Source organism: Pseudopodoces humilis, chromosome 3 (assembly GCF_049639895.1).
Source record: "Pseudopodoces humilis isolate 2021_Gansu_Grassland_sample_001 chromosome 3, ASM4963989v1, whole genome shotgun sequence".
In the NCBI taxonomy this organism is placed as follows: Eukaryota; Metazoa; Chordata; class Aves; order Passeriformes; family Paridae; genus Pseudopodoces; species Pseudopodoces humilis.
This window is the reverse complement of record NC_142202.1, coordinates 29,696,228-29,716,365: the sequence shown is the minus strand read 5'-3', so window position 1 is coordinate 29,716,365 and position 20,138 is coordinate 29,696,228. Positions and strand designations below refer to the sequence as shown.

At 40.6% G+C, this 20,138-nt stretch overlaps 1 protein-coding gene across 3 annotated transcripts in view; it reads left to right on the top strand.

Annotated features, from left to right (window-relative positions):
* The window catches only part of LOC102101061 (potassium channel subfamily K member 17), a 58,462-nt gene that overhangs the window by 9,573 nt on the left and 28,751 nt on the right, over positions 1–20,138 (top strand). For 2 of the 3 annotated variants that reach the window (XR_015772099.1, XR_015772100.1), the window contains exons 2-5: positions 3,761–3,875; positions 13,157–13,323; positions 14,468–14,636; positions 16,381–16,741. Coding sequence is in view for 1 of the 3 variants with exons in the window: in XM_014261496.2 (XP_014116971.2) it covers positions 3,761–3,875; positions 13,157–13,323; positions 14,468–14,636; positions 16,381–16,676 (747 nt within the window). In the remaining 2 variants the exon portion in view is untranslated. Of the gene's footprint in view, positions 1–3,760; positions 3,876–13,156; positions 13,324–14,467; positions 14,637–16,380; positions 18,251–20,138 lie in introns of those variants that run through there. The other variant, XM_014261496.2, reaches the window with a different exon arrangement.

Below are 20,138 nucleotides of genomic sequence, written 5' to 3'. Positions count from 1 at the left end.
TGCTGAGTTGTCACTGCAAAGCTGGCATGAGCTCACAACTGCTCAGCCTCTTGTTTCTAAACCAGGCAGAACAGAAGTGGTGCAAAGATGTGAAACTAAACATTTAATGTCTTGGTTACTGCTGCTTGCTTCTCACATGATGTCTTTTGCAGGCTCTTCGTTTCCCTTTTCTGCATGAAGGTTTTTCCATTTATTTGGGCCAACTGTGCTGCAGGTTCTTGCAATCCTCTCTGGTTCTTAAGTGTTTCTTGTTTTAAAAACTTGCTGGTGATATTGCCAACTGCTGAGCTTGTATCAGCAGGACACCAGGCAGGAGAATGGACAACATGCTGCATGTTTGAGTTTTTCAGGTATCTCTCATCCTGCTGATAATACATTTATCTAAGAACTGGACTGTTGCTGTTCCAGCAGGTATATATGTGTTCAAGACTAATTAAGAAGCTAGTAAGACTGCAGAGATCACAGAAGGAAATTTTGAGGAAAGCATCAAGTTTTTTTTTCAAATGGAACTATTTGTTTCTGGAGGGGGAATAAATAGGTCATCTGTGTAATTTTCCAGTGTCTCTCTTGCCATCTGACTTACTTTGGGAAGTTATTTTATGTTCACGTACACATGTCATTCCTGTCTAGGCCACTGTCTGTAGAGTTTCTTACACTTTTTTATACCTCTTAAACCAAAGGTCAAGTGTTGTCAGCCTGCACCCCATGCAACCTGACAAACCTCTATGCAGACACCAGACCTAGAAGAAAAACTGTGAGTGGGGGAATTACACACAACTGTTCAAAACAAATCCTTCTGGTGGCTTCTTGAGGCAACCTTTTTTCTCTCTTTTTTTTTTTTTTCCCAGTGTGTTGTGGTTTTAAACTAGTAACTAAAAAAAAATTACTTATTTCTTGCTGTGAAATACGGATTAGAACAAGAGCAAAACAGGCATAAAACTTAAAAGGAATAAAGAAAGTTTATTGACAAACTACAGTAATAAGAACACCAGAATAAACTTCCAGAAAAACCTTTTTTATCCCCTATCTACCCACTATTCCCTTGTTCACATGACAACAGAGACAAAAAGTTTGGAACTTTGGTGGTTAAAACAGTCCCAATTCCTGCTACAGTCTTTTCACCAGTCTTTGTAGAGAAACAGAAGTTTCTTTCTGTTAATTTATGGAGTTTCTCACAAGAAAACTACTTTTGTTATAGTTTTCCATTGCCCTGATGTCAGCCGCCCAGAGCTGCTGTTATCAGAGCTGACTCCTCCCATTTCACATCACTCTGAGGTGTGTATGGGCCATGAGTCTAGGAATGGCATTTTAAGGATGAGTTATTCAAAAGCAAAAGTCTTCTTCATCTGTCTCTGTGAGCTTCACCAGAAAACAGTTTTTCTCATTGCCCCCCAAGGCTTCAAATTTTCGCTTCACTGTTTCCAGCACTTCACTATATCACAATCACTCTACTTTGTACTCGAAATTTTCACTTTGAACACTCTATTCCTCCCTATATACGGTCATGAATTAAAGGAGTTCTTTCAGGACTTTATTGTCCATCTCCATAGCTTTAACAGAAAAATATTTCATCTTAATTAAAGCATCTTCTTAATTCTCTACCTTTCCTGAAGCTTCTTTTCTTCCTTGTCTCTGATAGTTTTGTAAAGTCTCTTTACATGTTGATGACTCTCTTTTTCTCTCTCTGGATAAAAGGATTAATCTGCAAGTCTCATCTGGGAAATGAAAAGTTTAAAATCTTGCCCAGGCTTTGTAGATGGCTCTGTGACCTCTGCCGGTGCAGGAGCTGGAGCTGTCTTCGATAGAAGATTCTTCATAGCTGTTCTGGAAAGTGTAGTCGCCGCTTTAGCCCGCTGCAGGTCCAGAGCTTTTTTCTCCTTCTTTACTCGGCAGTCCCCGGTGAACTCCGTCACTGCAGCCGAGCCAGGAACCGGCCCGGCCCAGCCAGAGCCCGGGGCAAGCCCCGCCGGCCCCATCTCCCGGCCGGGAGACACGGCAGGCCCAGCCCATCCCCCGCCCGGGCCGCATGGCCGGGCGGAGAACGGGAGGCCAGCCAGAGGTCTGCTACCTTTCACAGCCAGGAGACAAAGAGACCCAAAGTGCCCTGACTTTACATCTTAAGGTAGGGTTCACAAGTTGATCTCCCTTTTCAATGGTTAAAATTGCTGTCAATTCCCAGTAATGACCAATAATTGGTCAGGAGAAGAGACTAGTTTCAGTCCCCAGCAACTTCAACTTCCTTAGCTCTCACAACCACCTAAAAGGTAAAGTCACCCCATGACACAATGGTAGTTGCATGATGAAGAAGGGAAGAAGGGCTTGGTTCTTTTATGTCACTAAAACTATATACGAATTTTTTTTTTGGAGTTGCCTCACATTACAGCAACAATTCACAGAAGGAAGCAAAATGCAACACAACATGTGTAGTCCTTAGCCCTTCTCAGAGCACAGGCTTTCTGCTCTGTCTCATAATTTAGAATTAATAGATTATTATGTGACTCTGAGGTGTTTTAAGTTGCTTTCAGTTATGAGTAAATCAAGCTATTTCTGAGAATGCACTATCAAGCAGTGTTTATTGCTTAGGAAAATGTGTTGATTGTTGAGCTGTTCCTTGGTCTTAGTGTGAGAATTAGTGGCTCTAGAGAAAAGAATAATGATCCCTGTAGTTAAGCTGCTGCTTGCGACCCTGGAAACAGTTTTTTAGTTCACAGCCTTCTATAATATTATATAAAGTATGTAGAGCACATTACATCAGTAAAATGGGACAAAGCTTCTTTGCTTTGCAGGCTCAACGTGCCAGTTTGTTTGGTGGATGTATAAACTACAACTTTTTTGACAAAACAAAAAACTGATAAAATCTGAGTGTGATTTCTTTTATTATCTGCAGTGAAAGGTTTATCAGTAGTCTTTAATATTAGGATAGGGACAATATTATTTAGTATCTGCATCAGATACTAATCTGATGAGATGTATCTTTTCAGAGATGATGAATTTTATGTATTCTTGGTTACACTTTGCATTCAAAGATAATCAACTGTCAAGTGAAGTGTGAAATGTTTAGTGTCTGTGCTGAATAGTATTTGGTCATTAATTTTGTTGGCATGGGAAGGTATAGTTAGATGTGGGCACTGTTACACACTTAGGCTAGTGACTTCTAAGTCTTTCCAAGGACAATTGACACAGCATTGGGCATCATGTTAATCTGATGTGTTAATTCACATTTGTAGTCCCAGTGTGGGGATATATTGGCCAACCTGAGTAGTCTCGGTCTCCTATAACACACCAGATACATTCCTCCCCAAACCAGGGGGGTCCCCTGCAAGGGATCTGTATAATTTACATGTGTATGTATACTTGCTGCTCTGGGACTTTGGCCATTGGAACATCCCATCTGGAAACATTTCATTTTCCTAATGAATATGTCATAAGGCAGTCTTAATTATTGTCTGTCTAGGCCTTCTCTAGTTAGATCTTACGCTCCAATCTCTTCCACATTTATCTATATAATCTACCATGTGCATGTGCAACTTTCTTTTATTGCTGTAGATGCCCTTTTCTTAGAAGCAATATGCTGGCTTTTGGCTTTTCTGACCTTGCAGCCCTTTGGTCTCTAACGTACAAGGTATCCTCTACTAAAAAGGAAACAGCAGAATCAGAAGTGGTTGTAGTTTGGGGTTTTACCAGCCAGAGGTGGAAATGCCAGTCACATGAACTTGCCTTAAAGGGGTCTGTGGGATCTCATGTTATTGTCTCTTTGCAGGGTGTCATCCAAGCATACAAGAGTGGCATAACCCTCCAGGGAAACACCACTAGCCTGGGCAGGTGGGACTACAGTGGGTCTTTCTTCTTCTCCATCTCTACAATAACAACCATTGGTAAGAATTCCCTGCTTACAGGGCCACCTCAGAGGTGGGAAAAGAGTGGGAATGAGAACTTGTACTCAGATGCTCCTCCAGCCCCATTTGGTTCCCTGGAGCTTGCAGTAGACAGGTAGGGAAGCACCCATGAACCCAGCCTAGGAGTGCTTTTTCAGTGCCTGTGCAGTAAAGATCTCTAACTGATCAGACACAGGGATAATTAGTTCAGGACATATTCCTACTAAGTTACATGGCTTCTGGGGCCTGAACTTCGTGGTGCTGCACTGCCTGGACTTTCCCAAATCCTGTGCACTCTGAGAGGTCTGTGCATTGAAATGGGCTTTTCCTATCACAAGAACAGGAATGATTTTGGAAAATTCTTAATACTGGCTATTGCATCTTCAGAGACTATATTTATAAATTATTCCTCCTTATTACTACCTGTATTAGATAAGGACCTGCTTGTTCAAGTGAAAGTTAAATAGCTGGATAAACATTACAATTCAGTTGACTCAGGTTTCAGCAAATGGATAATGCAAAGCCATGAAGAAATTATGAAAATAAGTTGGGGAGAGAAAATGGAAAAAATAAAATGTACTAGGTAGAGAGCTAGTTAAGGCAGATGCCATTAATTATTGTCAGTTCGTGTCCCCTGTCCCCAAAACCATTAATAATTTGCCCAGATGTCTTTTTTCTTATGGTGTGACCCAGTATTAAAAAAAAAAAAAAAACATGGAGGGGAAAGTATGTGGAGAAATGGTTGTTGAGTATCAAAAATCCCTCATGGGTTTCTTGATTTGTTAGCTCTCTTCAATTTTAAGTATATTTTTAATTCAAGTATTTTCTTTTTGTACCCGAATGGAACTTCTTTTGATTTCTGATTGGTTTTGAAGATACATTGGCTCCAGAACACTACACCCCCAAGAATGAGCTCAAAGAAAGAGAGGGTTTGTGGGTTTTCTGTGGGGGTGGAGCTGAGTAGGTGGTGGTGTGTCATCTTCCCGTGACTCAGTATATCTTTCTGCCCTGCTCTTTTGCACATGCATTGTTCAGGTTGGGAGCGATCTTTCAGTATGTTGCACTACCAGGCAAGGGTTGCACCTGATGATGGCAGTAGAGGCTCATTAGACAGGATTACACAGGCTGTGGGTTTCCAGCGGAGCCTGGTCAGTTCCTTCTAGCCTTTGGTACAAAGCAGCATCTGCTCAGTGCTGCTTTGCTTGCCTCACTAGTGAATCCTGATGAGTTTCTAAGCCATCAGAGTGACTGTTTCACCACGGCCAATTTAACTTAATGATATTCAGGAAGAATCAATTTTATCATGTTAAAATATAAGGGGATGTTGTGATGTTGGTAGACGTCTAGACTAAGCATTTCTGCTCTTCTACTAAGAGTAGAGGCTAAGCTACTCTTCCCAGCTCTGCCCTTCTCCCCTCTTTTTTTAAGTAAACTCCTTGCCCTGATGGCTATAGAGGAGGAGGACAGGACAGGGCATGACACGACTGAGTTGACAGCAGAGGCAACTGAAAACAACCAAATCTTACAGCGCTTTATCTCATAATTTTAAAGCTGCTGCTAAGACTCTAGAGCCTTGTTAATAATTTTTCAATTGTGGATTTGAGGATGCCGTACAAGCCACTCTGTGGAGAAAACTTCAGATGACTGGACCTTTTATTCTGATTTTTCAAGTTAAATTGTTAGTTGCATACAGATTACTGTCATAACACTCTGTTGATAGCAATATATTGTTTTTAATACGAACTACAGACTTTGAAGAGAAAACTACAGATGGTTTCACAGATCCTTACCCTGAGTCTGTTATCATAATCTCTCTTTATTGCGCAAGTTCTTGAGATAATGAGGGGTTCAGCATCACTGAGGATGTGGTAAGCATCACCACAGTGTAACTGGGAAGGATAATTGATGATGTCAAGTAAAGAGACAAGCTCCTTTCCAAAGAACTCAATGAAGTTCAAAGGGATGATTCACAATGGGAAACTTCATGTATAAGGTATGGCAATGAGATAAATGACAATTGAGAAGGGTTCTTGAGGATTTGAAGAGGTTTTAGTGTTCTTACCTGGCAAGGAAGGGTTCATCTCAGGCTGATTATGGAACCAATATGTCCAGCTGCACAGGATTAGCCGATAGGAGTTAAAACCCAAGGCATTCTGGCAAATGAGTTCAGGAAGGGTAAAGTTAAGATGATAATGCAGAAGAAAGATTCTCAGGAATTTAGAGATATATAAAGATTTTGAAGAATATAGATGGCCTCTATTCCATGTGTTCCAGCTGCTGGAAGTCCTTTGGCCTGTTTGTCTCTTCCACATTTTTTCTTTGCAATTAATACTAGCCATGCCTTGATGGCTTCTTATGCGAAGTAACATCTTTATGACTCTTGTCCTTAGCATTACCAAAACCACTATCACTTTTACCTTCATCACTTCCTTTCCTTTGAGATGCTCTTTCTGTTCTGCCAGCTTCTGTATTCTACTTTAGGTGCTTTAGCCCTCCTAAGAAGGCTAGGTATATTTCTCAAGTTCTTACCAGAACACTTTCTCACTGGGATACAGGAAGGGAAGTTAACTTCTTTCCCCATTAATATCAACCGAGGGGCATTAGTTTCTTTCCCCACTGACAAGGTTTAAATCCCCATGTCTCCTGTTGCAGCATCTTCTGCACCGTATCCTTCTTCCATTGAAGAAGCCTCATCTATTTTCACTACTAGTGATTAAAAGCAGCATGTGAACTTTGCTTAAAAACAAAGTGAGTTCTAACCTGCAGGCTGGACATAGTTGCTGCCTCAGTCACAAATGTTTAAAGAACAGATATGTATGAACTAAAATATCTTGTTTAAAGAAGCGGCCCAAAGCCTATGTAGTTTTTGGCTAGTCTCATATTTTGAATGGAACTACATTTATAACTTTTGGGATGGGCAACCCTGGCCACCTGCTGATTCCTTCTCCCCACTGTTACACTTCTGTGCTTTCCTCATTGCTATCTTTGACATATATTATGCTAGATTTTATATGTTACCTCATTTTCTGCAGGTTTTTCCATGAGAGCCCTTTCTCCAATGGCTTGAAGGGTCATCTTCAGAGTTTCCGTAGAGCTGTAGTACTAAACATGATTAAAGAAAGAGAAGCTAACTTGCTGCTGGTTTTATCTGTCAGACTTCTTTATCCCTTGCCGACACCAAGTCTCTCCTTTCTGTGTTTACTCTTCTCCTACTTGGTTTGGACTAACAGGGCAGAGGTCAAAGCAAGTTCAGAGTGGGGCACAAGATCAAAGTTCCTGAAGTCAAAGAACCACAGGGTGGTGTAATTTCAGAGAAAGTGCTAGGGAAACGCTCTTTCTGTAGCCAGTGATGAGGCTGACTCGTCTGTGCAAGCCTAAGAGAGAAAGAAGTATTGTCCTCTCTAGCCTGAATGTCCCACCTAATATTGGGTGGATGGATGCCATTGCCTAGTACTGTATTACCATTTTCAGGTGGCACAGCCACCAGAATGCAGATGTGTGAATTTCCAGGGCCCTTCTTTAAATATAAAATGGGACAAGTAAACCATCTCACCGTGAAGAAAAGAAGGGAGATGCCTTCTTCTTGTTCTCTGGTTAGCACAGTACATAGCTCCTAAAAGCAATACCACAAAGACTGGGAGGTAACAACAGAGGCATGGATCAGACTATTCATTACTCAGTGAGTAATGGTATTAACCACACTGTTAGAGATATTTAGTAGTTGCCACAGAGGATTCCAGTGCAGGGAATTAAACAGTAACAAGTTCAGGGCTATGAAATCCTGGTAGAGTAAAGCTTTGTGTCAGCAAGAGTTTTGTGAAGACTCTGACCCTCTGCAGTACTGCCCAGGGTCTGGTGGAGCTCCTGAAAAATGGTCAGGTTCCTGCCCGTTGCTTCCTGACAATATGTTGGGGAATTCAGTTAAACTAACTTGATGTGTCAAAGTGGTTAAAATACAAAATAACAGCTTATTCTTTCATATTTGAATCCTCTGTAAACCTCAGGAACCTCCTGTGTAGGGGAGTTCTCTGTTGCAAAACTGACACTGTTGATGTGTTTTTTCCCTGCCCTGTGACAGCTGGCAGAGCTTTTTTACAGGGTTGGCCAAGTAGGATGTGGCATAGTGATCCATGGGAGGTCACTGGTAGGTTTGGGGACAGCCACTCTTTGAGCTACCCAGCATCCTAGGATCAGGATATCAGCTATCCAGCTATCTGAGCTAGCAGCTTCCTTTGAGCTATCTCCTGAGCACTGGAAATGTGGTCTGCTTTCCCAACTGCATGCCATCTCACCCAGCTGAGACTAAGCCTACTATACAGCTTTCAGTGTATGCACAGCACTAATCAAAGACTGCAGTACTCATCTGGAACATTTTTTTTCACTCACTGAAGGAATGTGTAACCAAATTTTACTCTCATCTGGAACTTCATAGAGCTAAAACTGTTAATAACTTCCCTAGTTCAGCCTGCCAGGGTCCCAGTGAGCTTCCCTATATAAGATGCAGTTCCTGAGATTCTACCAAATTCTTCAAATGTTTGGTTTGTTCTAATCATAAAGCTGAAATGCCAGTGTAAGCAGTGTGGTTGCTTGGGGCTTGTGTCCCTTATATAGAAGCTCCATGCCTGTAGCATCTTCCCTCTGTGGATGAATTTGGAATAACTATGACTTCCAGGTCACTATGCCAGGTGTCCTTAGCTGTGTCCAGCTGTTAAGTGTTCTTGAACTTAGTGCAGACTTGGTGGGTATAATGTGAAATCTCACAAGAAGGTTGAGAAGCCATTAGCATGTTAACATGTTTTATTTAGTTATGGAGACATTTGAAGTATGAGGGAGGATAGGAACCCCTGACTTGATGATCTTCAGGTGAATGTAGATGGTGCCAAATGACCCCTGAAAATCCTAATGCTTGTAAGATTATGGGGTAATTCAGGCTTCCTGGTACCTCAGGAGGTCTCCACTGCAACTGTCTGCTGAAAGAAGTCAGCTATGAGATCAGAATGGGCTACTGAGCACTTTGTCAGGGTCACCTGCCAGTTAAGCTTGGGCCATGCTCTCATTTTCAGGAAACAGAAAAACATTATTACCATAAGGCTGTGTGTGAGGGATCAGGAGGTATGTTTATGGTTTTTCCACTTTGAATTACACAAAGATGTCTTTTCTATCTAAAGTGAATTTTCATATTTTATTTTTTTTCCCTCAATGAAACATTTAAATTTTTCATGAGAAAAACCTTTCATTTCCACTGGATTAAAACATCCAGATTACTTGTAAAGAACACAAGGGAAAGAAAAGTTTAGATTTCCTGAAAAGTGTTAGAGGACAAGCTAGTTGTGGGAAGAGCTGGATGGCTTAAGGATTTAATTTCCTCCAGTGCCTGGGAAAACAGAAATGTGGCTCACTGGACATCACCCCAACTGCTGAGCAGAGTTTTTATAAATATTTAAATGTGTAATGCAAACTAAAGTAATTCTGGCATTGACACCCCTCAGTGAACTGCATGGTGGATACCTGGCCCCCACGCTTAGATGAATTCCTGGTTATTCAAAGCTAAATACTGTCAACAAGAGCAGTCTGTACATTTGGGATTAGACCATGTCTGTAGGAAGTGATGGCTTGTGTACTATCAGGTAGGAGAAAAGATCTAATAGAACAAGAAGAATTGCTTCTCTAACCAGTAGGTTTATTGGTGGTTTTAGCACTCAAACACATTTTTTGGGGAGATTTGGTTTTATGCTAACTGTGTTTTCTCTGCAGATGAAATTTTTTGGTAAATTTTCAGATTTTTTTCAGCCTATGATATATACTTTTTATTCTAAGCACTTTTTGATGAAAATACTCTTTTATGTCTGGACAGTGAGAACAAAGTTCTCATTGTGATAAGCAGGAAGTTGCAGCTGCCTCAGTTAACTGAGGACACTGAAAATGTTGTCTTATGAATTAAATGATCTTTTACTAATAGGTCTCATCTTAACAAGTCTACAGAGCTCCTGAATCCCCTATGGACAGGAATGTAATGGGAAAGCAGGAAAATATCCTGAATTCCTTAATATGTACAACTGCAGCACATGAGTTAAAGCACATGGTTATGAGCATTTAGAAATAAAACTATTTGTTTTGTTTCTTCCAAAGAAGCTTAACTTACATTACACCTTATTTCTAAATAAGAGAAGCTATACATGCACTTAATCCAGCTGCTTCAGTGGAAACACACTTTGATGTCTCTGCAGTTTTTGGTGATCATTTCTCAGTGTCTCTTTGCTCAGACATGTACTAGGTGACATCCAAGCAGCAGGCTCATGAGGGATGTGACACAACTGTCAGTGTAGTTTTAGTTTCTGAATCTGGTTCAGATTTTCTAATATGTAGCTAATGATGGTTTAAGACACCTGTTAATACTGAAGAGGGTAAATCCTATTTTCCCATTCCTGCTTGAGTTTTATAACAGTTGAGGCTTATACACAATTAGTTTGGTATCTCCTTGTCTAGTGCAAAGTGGATGTAACCAGACAGGAATCAATTTCTGGCCATTTTGCATAATATAAGGTCTCCTATTCTATTTGATTATACTTTGTATCCTGTACAAAAAGCTGGTGGGACATGGCTTTTTTTGGCATATGTGCAGCAACTGTGTACCAAGTCTTCAGAAAATTTTATCAAGCTGCTGAGTCCAAGGGAAAAAGGAGCCAGAGAAATCAAATGCAAAGTAGATCTGGTGTTTGGAGGGCTGGGTTTACAGTGCACATTAGACCTTCCTATATCAATCAACTTGCCATTCTAAATTAATTGTAACATAAAAGTTAAGTTTAGGTGCTCTGCCATCCAATACTATGTGACATCCCCACAATTCTGAAGGCTGCTGTGCTTCACAGAGACCAGAGAGCATCGGCCTTTCTTCTCTTATGTTTTTCTGCAGAGAAACTTAGAAATCTGTGGTTAAAAGGACTGCTCAAGACAGTACACAATTTTAAAACTTGATATAGAAGGAAAAGAAAGGGAAAGGGTTGGGGGGAAACCACCTTGGGAATAACTGGCCATAAATGTATATGACTCATCATCAGCCTCCAGCTCTACAGTAAATGCCCCCCAGCACTTTCTCCTTGGGCCAAGTCAGAATAGAAAAGTGGAACTAATCCACTGAAATGTCACAGCCAGCTTGAAATGCATCACACCAGACACATGTTTCTATAATTTGCTTAGAAGGGGTCATCTACCAGATGTACTTGCCTACATGTCTCATTTACCATACGTGTTAGTTTAGAAATGGTGAAAGATGGCAGAAATTAGCAATCATTGTGCATTAACATTGCAAAGCTGCTCACAAACAAAGCAGAAGTAGCAATGGCATGGTCTGACTTTAGCCCCTTCTGTTTGACTGTATTTCAAAACATGTAGTTACATAACAGCATCCCATTCTTTCTGTGAGATGCTCTCCCCCTTCCCAGGGACAGGCTTCTGGGGTTCCATTGGGGGCATACTGTGTGCCTAAAATTATTGTAGGGGATGTCCTCCATATAATAAAATTTGGGATATGTGGGGGAATATACTTAGGAATAGTTTGCCCCCAAAATCTTTCTCTGGGTGTTGTTTGCTGGCACATATGGACAACTAATTGTGGAGTTGTCCATGGGGAGAGATTTTTGCTTGCAAAAGCTTGGCACAGAGTGTGTAGATATCACCAGCTCATAGCTGCACACATTTCTGTGTCATCAGTCAGTGGCTTATTGCAGCTGGCATGTGACAGAAGTTAGTGAAGAAATGGGAGTCTCGAGTAAACCACAGTACTCTCACTTATCTGGGATACAGAGCCCAACCCTGGGGCCTCTCCCTACTGGGCACTACTCACTTGCCCTGAGGCTACAGCACCCAAAAGCAGGGTAGCAAGGCAGCAGTGGAGGGAGTGCCTCTGTGCTTGCTGTGCGGATGGTTGGGCAACGCTGGGAGGAGATAGCATTATTTGTAGCAAAAAGATAATCTCTGTGGTCAAAGATGTGGCTGTACACCAACCTCTAATGAGCAGAGGTGATTTTGGAATGTAGTCAAGGCCATAGGTCTCTGACTGGCTAAGACACTGTTGAAATGCTTGTGGTGTATGTTAGTTCTTCTGTCATTTTAAGCATCCTGTGAAATATACCCTAGTTAAATCTGACTTTCTTATGGCAGAAAGAACTGGAAATTACAAGTGCAAGTCTGAAAATTTATGGGATGTTTTATAAAGAATGTGTGGGGAATGAAGATGAGTGATTTTGAAGCCAGAATGATCTGAGGATACAAGCAAAGCAGTGATTGCAAGGCAGGACTTTTTATTAGATCACTTCCTATGACTAGAAGAAAGAGGCAAAATTTAAAACATTTTTTTTTCTTTAGGTCTGAAATTGAAGTATTTTACATAGGTTAAATATAATTTCTCTGGGTATATTGACTCTAGACAATAATTTTGACAATTTAAGGTGTATTTGGAACTTGTGGTGCAAAAGACTATAAGCAAGGAAGCAGTGTTAAGCTCACTAGTCCTGTGGAACAAAGGTAGAAAAGGGTGGTTGTTATAATTAAAACACTATTGTTGTGATTCAGAGACCATCTGACAGCCATGCAGCATCATTTACCAGCAAAGCCCATGCCAACAATGCTTACAGAAATTGAACTAAACAGAAGGTTTGCATTTACGTTAGATCCCAGCCAGGGCAGTAGGTAGGGGAGAGGAAATTCACTGATAAATGGAAAAGGAACTAAGCAAAATTGGCAGGGAAAGAAATGGTGTTTTCCAGCCTGCAATAGGATGTGATAAACAATGGATGTAACTTACAGTTATTTATAAAAAAGGTCCTTTTAGAGCAGTGACCCTCTCACCTAGCTTCTGTAGAAGATGGAGGTTCACCCCTCTGTGGACCTAATTTTCTGAGTCTGAGAGAGCTTCCAGCCTGTCAGTGGCTGATCTGTCCCCAAGGGAAAGTATCTTGAGAACATTTCTCTCTCGAGGACCAGTTTTGTAAATAACTTCATTTTCTCAAAACAATTCTGTACAGCTGTGCTGAATGTGTTTTCTCTTGTTCCACCAGTGGGACAAGAGAGGTGGTGTTCCCTTTACCAACCATGTTAAACCTGTATCGTAACACCCTATAAAGAAGATGAAAAGTTCAGAAATAAACCCTTCCGATGATCTACTCTCTGCCTGTTGCATTGAATCCACGCTCTTTGTTTAATGTCCAACAGTGACACGCCTCCAGGGGGAAGGGGTAAGCAGTAAATATTTTGGATTTAATGCTTTGTTCCTTCCTGTCTAGGCTATGGAAACCTGAGCCCCAGCACTGCGGTTGGGCGAATCTTCTGCATCGTGTTTGCACTTTTTGGGATCCCCTTGAACCTTGTACTCCTGAATGAAATTGGACAGCTCATGCTGCTTGGGGTTCAGCATTGTGCTCATTGCCTAGAGGAGGTATTTCACTGGCAGGTAAGCAGTATGGACAGGCATATCTCAAAGAAAAAAAAAGACAGAGGACATTGTCTGGTATTTGAGATCCTATGACTAAAGAGAATAGCCTGGCTGACTATTTGACCAAAAAGGCAATAATACTCAGGAATAACTGGAAGCAAATAAATTTATTTTACGACAGCCCTATGAGATGTCAGATAAGGTTGTTCATTAATTGAAGGAAATTCTGTGATGAATTACTTCCCCTACAGTAGCAGTAGTGATAAAACATGTGAGCAATGCACAATCCTAGACTATCTGGTCAGTTTATCATCAGTTTTAGATAGAATTGCATGCAAAAGTTACATGGGAACATTTGTGGAACAGGCTTTAAACTGGCATGAATTTAGGACTTGTGAAGGTGATGCCAGATTTGTGTTGGCTGGGTGTTGAAGTTTAACCTCAGGTAAGCACTACGCAATTACTCATCCCTTCCCAGAGGGATGGGGAAGAGAATCAGAAGAGTTAAGAATTTATGTGTTGAGGTAAAGAGTTTAATAAGTAAAGAAAAAGCTGTGCACACAAGCAAAACAAAAAAGGGAATTTGTTCACCACTTTCCATTAGCAGGCAGGTGTTCAGCCATTCCCAGAAAAGCAAGACTCCATCATGCATAACACTTACTTGGGAAGACAAACTCCATCACTCTGAACATTCCCTGCTTCCTTCTTCCCCCAGCTCTATATGCTGAGAATGATGCCATATGGTATGGAATATCCCTTTGGTCATTTGGGCTCAGCTGTCCTGGCTGTGTCCCCTCCCAAATTCCTGTGTACCCCTGGCCTAGCCACTGGTAGGATGCGATGAGAAGCTGAAAAGGCCTTCCCACTGTGCAGGCACTAGTCAGCATCAATAGAAACACCTCTGTATTACCAACAGTTTTCAACACAAATTTAAAGCACAGCCCCCTACTAAGGGGAAGAAAATAACCATCCCAGCTAAAACCAGCACACATGTGGGACAGACACACCATTGTAGTGGAATTCAGTGAATGTTCGTATGCATTTGTGGAGTCCATGATCATATCATCATCATTTCCAACTGGAAACCAAGCTGGACTTTCCTTGTTGCACTGCTTGTGACAATCTTTGGGTTTTTTTTTTTTTCCCCTTCCTGTTTTACTAGAATAAGGCTTCCTTCCTGATGAAGACCTGTGCACTGGTAATTGGCTTGTTATTGTTCCTCCTGCTACCTCCCTTGTTATTCTCTGACAAAGAAGGCTGGTCTTATGAAGAAGGCTTCTACTATTCCTTCATTACCCTCAGCACTATAGGGTTTGGAGACTATGTGATTGGTGAGTAGCTCACGTTTCATTGCTTTCACCTACTGAATAGCAAATCCATGACATACAAAACTCCCCTCTTGGCAGTTTGGCACGAGTAGTAATCCCCAGAACTGATGATCAGTATGTTGTGGGCATTCAACAGGTTGGAAAAGATGCCATTTCTGCCATAGCAACACCACCTGTGGAAGAACAAAGACATTGTTTCCTAATCATTCTGTGGGATTGAAATGGCCTGTGCCTTGAATGACTACACCACTAGGCAGGAGTGCTATGGTTTAATCACAGTAGTTGCTGAGGCACACTTATTACACTCCAGTGCATCAACAGCCATTAGTTTTAAGCCCCTCTGCAACATCATTAACAGACAGGGACTGTTTCTTCTGTCAAAACCCTACATAACTGCATTCTAAAAGGCAGCTTAAGTCACTTAGATACAGACTGTCAGGCGCTACCTAGTTTTAGATGCCAGAACCCTTTGCTGGAGGAAATGGGATTGGATTCATACCCACTGCATTTGCTGATATGCAGGACACACCTTTCTGATAAAGACTTTCTCATTAAAAACAAACTGATTATAGAAACACATGCACCCTTGAATTCCTGGGAGACTGAAAGAGTAAAACATCTTGTTACGGATTTGCTATTTTCTTCCTAGCACTTTTTTGATGCTTAGACGACTTAGTGGTAGTAATTTTAGGACTTGTCTGTAATGCATCAAAGTTATGATTAGAGCTTGTGTAGGCACACGTAAATAAGTTAGAAATAAAGTTAGCTTGGGGAAGGGTAGGCAGATAGAGTTTGACAAAAGCTGGGTCAGCGCAGCATTTTTCTATACTGATTTTGCAGATTATACTGAACTCTGTGCTACAGCAGCTTTACTTCTCTCAGTTTCTGGTAATGCATTTGGTATTCGTTCCTCTTCCAGGTGTGCTTTCACCTGTGTAATACATTTGTAGCTGGAATACTGCCACAGATACACTAGGTTTGGTATGGGAATAATTGAATATGTCAGTTGTGGTATGTAGAGGCTAAACAATTTTGCCTTACAATCCTGTATGTGTGGTTTATGCCTCAAAAATAAGATTCAAGTGATAATCATGCTGGGGAACCACGAGTGTGCTACAGAGCTGGGAGGAATCCCTGACCTACTATGAAGTATCTATGCAGAAAAGGATCTGGCAGTCCTAATGGGCACCAAGGTGTCCATGATCCTGCAGAGTGTGCCTCTGTGGCTGTGAAGGCTGGTGATAATTTCAAACTCTCTTCCAAGGTTTGGTTGTTCTTGGAGGTTTTAGGACTACTTAGGCCTCTTTTCTCCCACTCTCAGAGACTCTCTTGCTTATATCTGGTTTAACAAGATACGTACAGTGGTACATAAAACCTGCTTACCCCTCTGCCTGCAGGAACCCCTGTTACATGCTAATAGAATATTGTGGTGCTGAGTGGTAAGTAGAGAAACTAAACTGTGTGCTTGAAAGTGAGTAATTTTACTGTGACATAGATGTAATTTGGGAATTTTTTTCTTTCTTATGAGTGGTATTTGCAGTTCCTAAGGACTACTAGGCTGTTACTGACACATCATGAAACATACTTACAACATCTCTTACTACATGCTAAGTAGATGGCGTACTTGTGTTTTATGTAGAAATCACTAATATTCAATGATATTTCAACTGTCTTTGCTTTGCGTGTAATGTCTCATTTGAGGCATTCTTGATCCAATGTAGAAATATTTTGGGTGATTCTGTTGTAGGGATGAACCCAGATCGCACCTATCCAAGCTGGTACAAGAATGTAATCTCTCTGTGGATCCTCTTTGGGATGGCCTGGCTAGCACTGGTTATCAAATTTTGCATCAACATTCTAGAGAGCTCCAGTGACTTCTGTAAATGCCACAAGCAGAACACAGAGATGGCAGAAGATTTCATGGATGGTAACAAAAATAGTATGACTGGACTTCAAAATGCAGAGATCAGCAGTAACAAAGACACAAAAATGAAGGAACCAGTTGAATCCCACTCTTACACAGCTCCTACAGAAGCCCTCTAGGGAAGAAAAATACCCTCGGTGTTCTGTAGGTTTTAGTGCACCAAAGATGAACCATTTAGAAATGTGTAAGTGGAGCTGCCCTGACCCGTGAATAGAGTGAATGTTTGCTTATTGAGCTTGAAATGCTTTTATTCTGAATTGAGCAATGACAGAATGTTTCATTTGCAGCACCACCAAGTATTACCTATAGGATTTTTATCCAAAAGTAGATTTATGGGAATATTACCTGCTTTCCCACCTCAGTCTATGAAGTAATCTTTGACATCGGTGAGCAACATTAGCTGCTGTCCATTTCTAAGCATGATTCCTGCAGCCTCTAGTTATATGTATGGCATTTTGCAAATGCCACAGCCATGAGAGCAAGTGCCATTTAATGCAGGGAACAAATACCATATTGCTAAAAGAAATTAAAAGCACTGTTTAAAGCTATCTGGCAGTCGTGGCAAATGTGCACCATCACCTATATAGTCGTACTTGTGAAAGGTGGTAACAAGGTGCCTGATAGAAACAGATCATTCCATTTTTTAAAATTTCTATATCAAAGGTCTGCTAACAGAGATTGGGTAGGCTATTCCTTACTTCAGAACTTGTGGGTTCATCCTTTGAAATATTTTGCAGACCAAATGTCATCAGCTAAACATGACAGTTCATTTAGATAGATCTGTATTTTGCCACATCTTGGAAGTCATAAAAGAAGGACTAGAGGCAATTTTAAGAGTCAGTGGTTCCAACCTTTTCCTTTTGCCAATATTAACAAAGGCTACTTCAATCTAGAAACAGACTGATTTTTCTTCAGCTATGATCAATTGATGTTGTTGTGATGAACTTCTCATGTCATGAATGATTAGTGTACCTGTTCTAACATATTACATATAATCACAATTGGTTTTCATCTGCAGAATGCCAGACATAGTTATTAGACCTTTGTGTCTGTCATGAAACTGACACAAAGGAATTTGGTTGGGTGTTTTTAGTTCCATTAAATTCTCAAAAATCTTTTGATACGTTATGCTATTTATAAAGGTGCAACAGAGTCTAACTCCTGGTGCTGTTTGTATTCCATTACCTGTTCTTCTCATTTTGTTATTCCTGTTGTGCTATTTGTATCCTGTGCATTAACTTTGGAAACTTTACCATGACAGCAAACCAGAATGAAGCATTTGGTTGAGCCTTCAGCTTTTGCAGTGAACCAAGATTCCACGGGGTAGTCAGAGAAAAGACTGAAAACAGAGTCTGTCGGAGTGTGGGACTGAGGAATTAGAAATATCCATAGCTATATCCACAGAAACTGAGTGAAAAGCGTACAGTTTTCAGGAGTAAAAGTTCTGAAATATATATTGTGAAAAATGTGTTTCCAGAAGAGGCCAGTCTGCGTGTTGGTATCTGGTAGAATTGATTACAGGAAAAAAATGCAACAAAGGGATCAGCTGAATGAAACTTAGTCTGTTGACCTTTTTATGATTGCACAGTTGTTCTCTCAAATATGGTTTGAAGGGGCAGCAGAGATCAGGAAGGGAGGCAGTAGATGTCTTGGATCATACTGAGGCAAAATAAATACATTTCAAATTTTTGAACATTGGGTAATTTCTTTAACAGCCTTTAGCATAAACTTTTCTGTTCCATGTTTCATCTTGCTTATTTTCACTGATGGATATACAATGTAGGTTTTACTGGCCTACATGAAGAATGAAATATATTTCTTAAAATATGAGTAAATTACAATTCCACTTCACAAAATGTGGTACCCTTTAATGAATTTCCTTTGCACCTTTTTTTCACATGCAAAACTTAGTAAGTATAGGTGTACTGTAAAATTTGGATGCCCAGGAGGTGGTAGGAGTTTCTGCTGTCAAAGCACATGAAAGACTATGTTAATCTGTTTCGACTTTTAGTTAAAATGTCACAGACTCTGGGATTTTCTGCCAACTCTGATCTTTGATGAAAAGGCTTATAGAAGAGTTGAGAAGAGTTTCTTCTTTTAAATTTGCATGTCTATTACATTAATCTCAATTAATGCTCCTATGTATTTTTAGGCTGTGGATGGGGTCTTCAAAAGTGCCTTAGAAGCTTAGGCACCCTAGTCCCACCAAAAAGCAGAGTAACATGTCTTTGGGCAGCTAATATACATTTCTGAGAGGCAAAGGTGAGAGGAACTCAAGGAATAGTCTTGGGAAAAAAGGATAAAAACCTTTTGCAGATCTCAGTCTTTCCCACTGTATGTCAGGGTTCAGCTGCAGACTTAGGCGTGAGGCTGGGTCTCAAGATGCCTCATTTTCTGCCCCAGCTGTCCTTTCTGAGTCACTTCTTTCCACAGCCCTGCTGCCCAGCTGCTTACCACAAATACAGTATCCATATTTATGGGAGACACATCAGAACTGCTGGAAAGCCACATATACTTCCAGAGCTACAAGTGCTTGCTTGGATCTTGGATCACCAAAAATTTTAAGAATAAATTAATCAGATACCATCTCTGACTGGGTTCTCTGACACTGAATTATTATGTTGTCTCTTATGAATATCCTCTTTGTCACACTTCCTCCCAGCTAGCTTTGGATGTGGACAACATCTGTATATCTGAGTATATATGAGTCCCAACAAAGTGCTGTGCCTCTGGTCTTTCTGCTCTTTATAAAGCTGCGTTGTGGTGAAATGATATGAATGAATTTGTTCCCAGAGGGATGAGAAGAAAGTAGAGTTTTGTAACATCACAGAAACACCATCATCAATGTGTCTAGTATACCAAAATATGAAAGGATATCTTTTTAAGGGTAAAATAAAGAAAATAAAAGCATGGTCCTGTTATCATTCTTGTCACAGCTGACTTGCAGTCTTCTGTAGTCTCTGTTGGGAAATTACAGATGCTCCTTGATTAGTTTTTTTTGTCTCTTTCTGTTTATAAGATAAATGTGCAGTTTTGATTAGTAATTTCAAATTAAACTTTCACTGCTATCATTCTCAAGTCAATTTTTCCTTATTATCCTGTTTTCTTCCTTGGGAAGAGCAGAGGTTAGAAACAGGTTTGGTTAGTAGTGGTAGTTGTAAATATTTATGTAACATCAATCTCTAGAGGATTTTTCACAATCGCATAGAGCATAATGTGCTTCTGACCTTTATACAGTTTCTCAGGAAATCAATCCCTTGAAGCAAGAAAATAGAGAGGGAGCTTTCTCCCCAGCTTCAAGGACAAGTTCTGGTTTCAGCCTCAGTGTTTCTTACGCAGGCTGTTTCTGCTAGGCCAGAAGAGATGTTTACTCCTTGGGGAGAGATGTGTCTAGAAGTCCATAACAGGATGTCACAGCAACATAGACTGCTCAGAACAACACAGTTTTTGTTTAGCTGACTACAATATTTTGAGATCCCTAGACTAGAACAACGAGGATCCTTTCCCATTATGGTCTATGGCTTCAGAAAAATTCCAGGATGTTATTTTTCTTTCAGTATATGACTGATGATATATTGTCT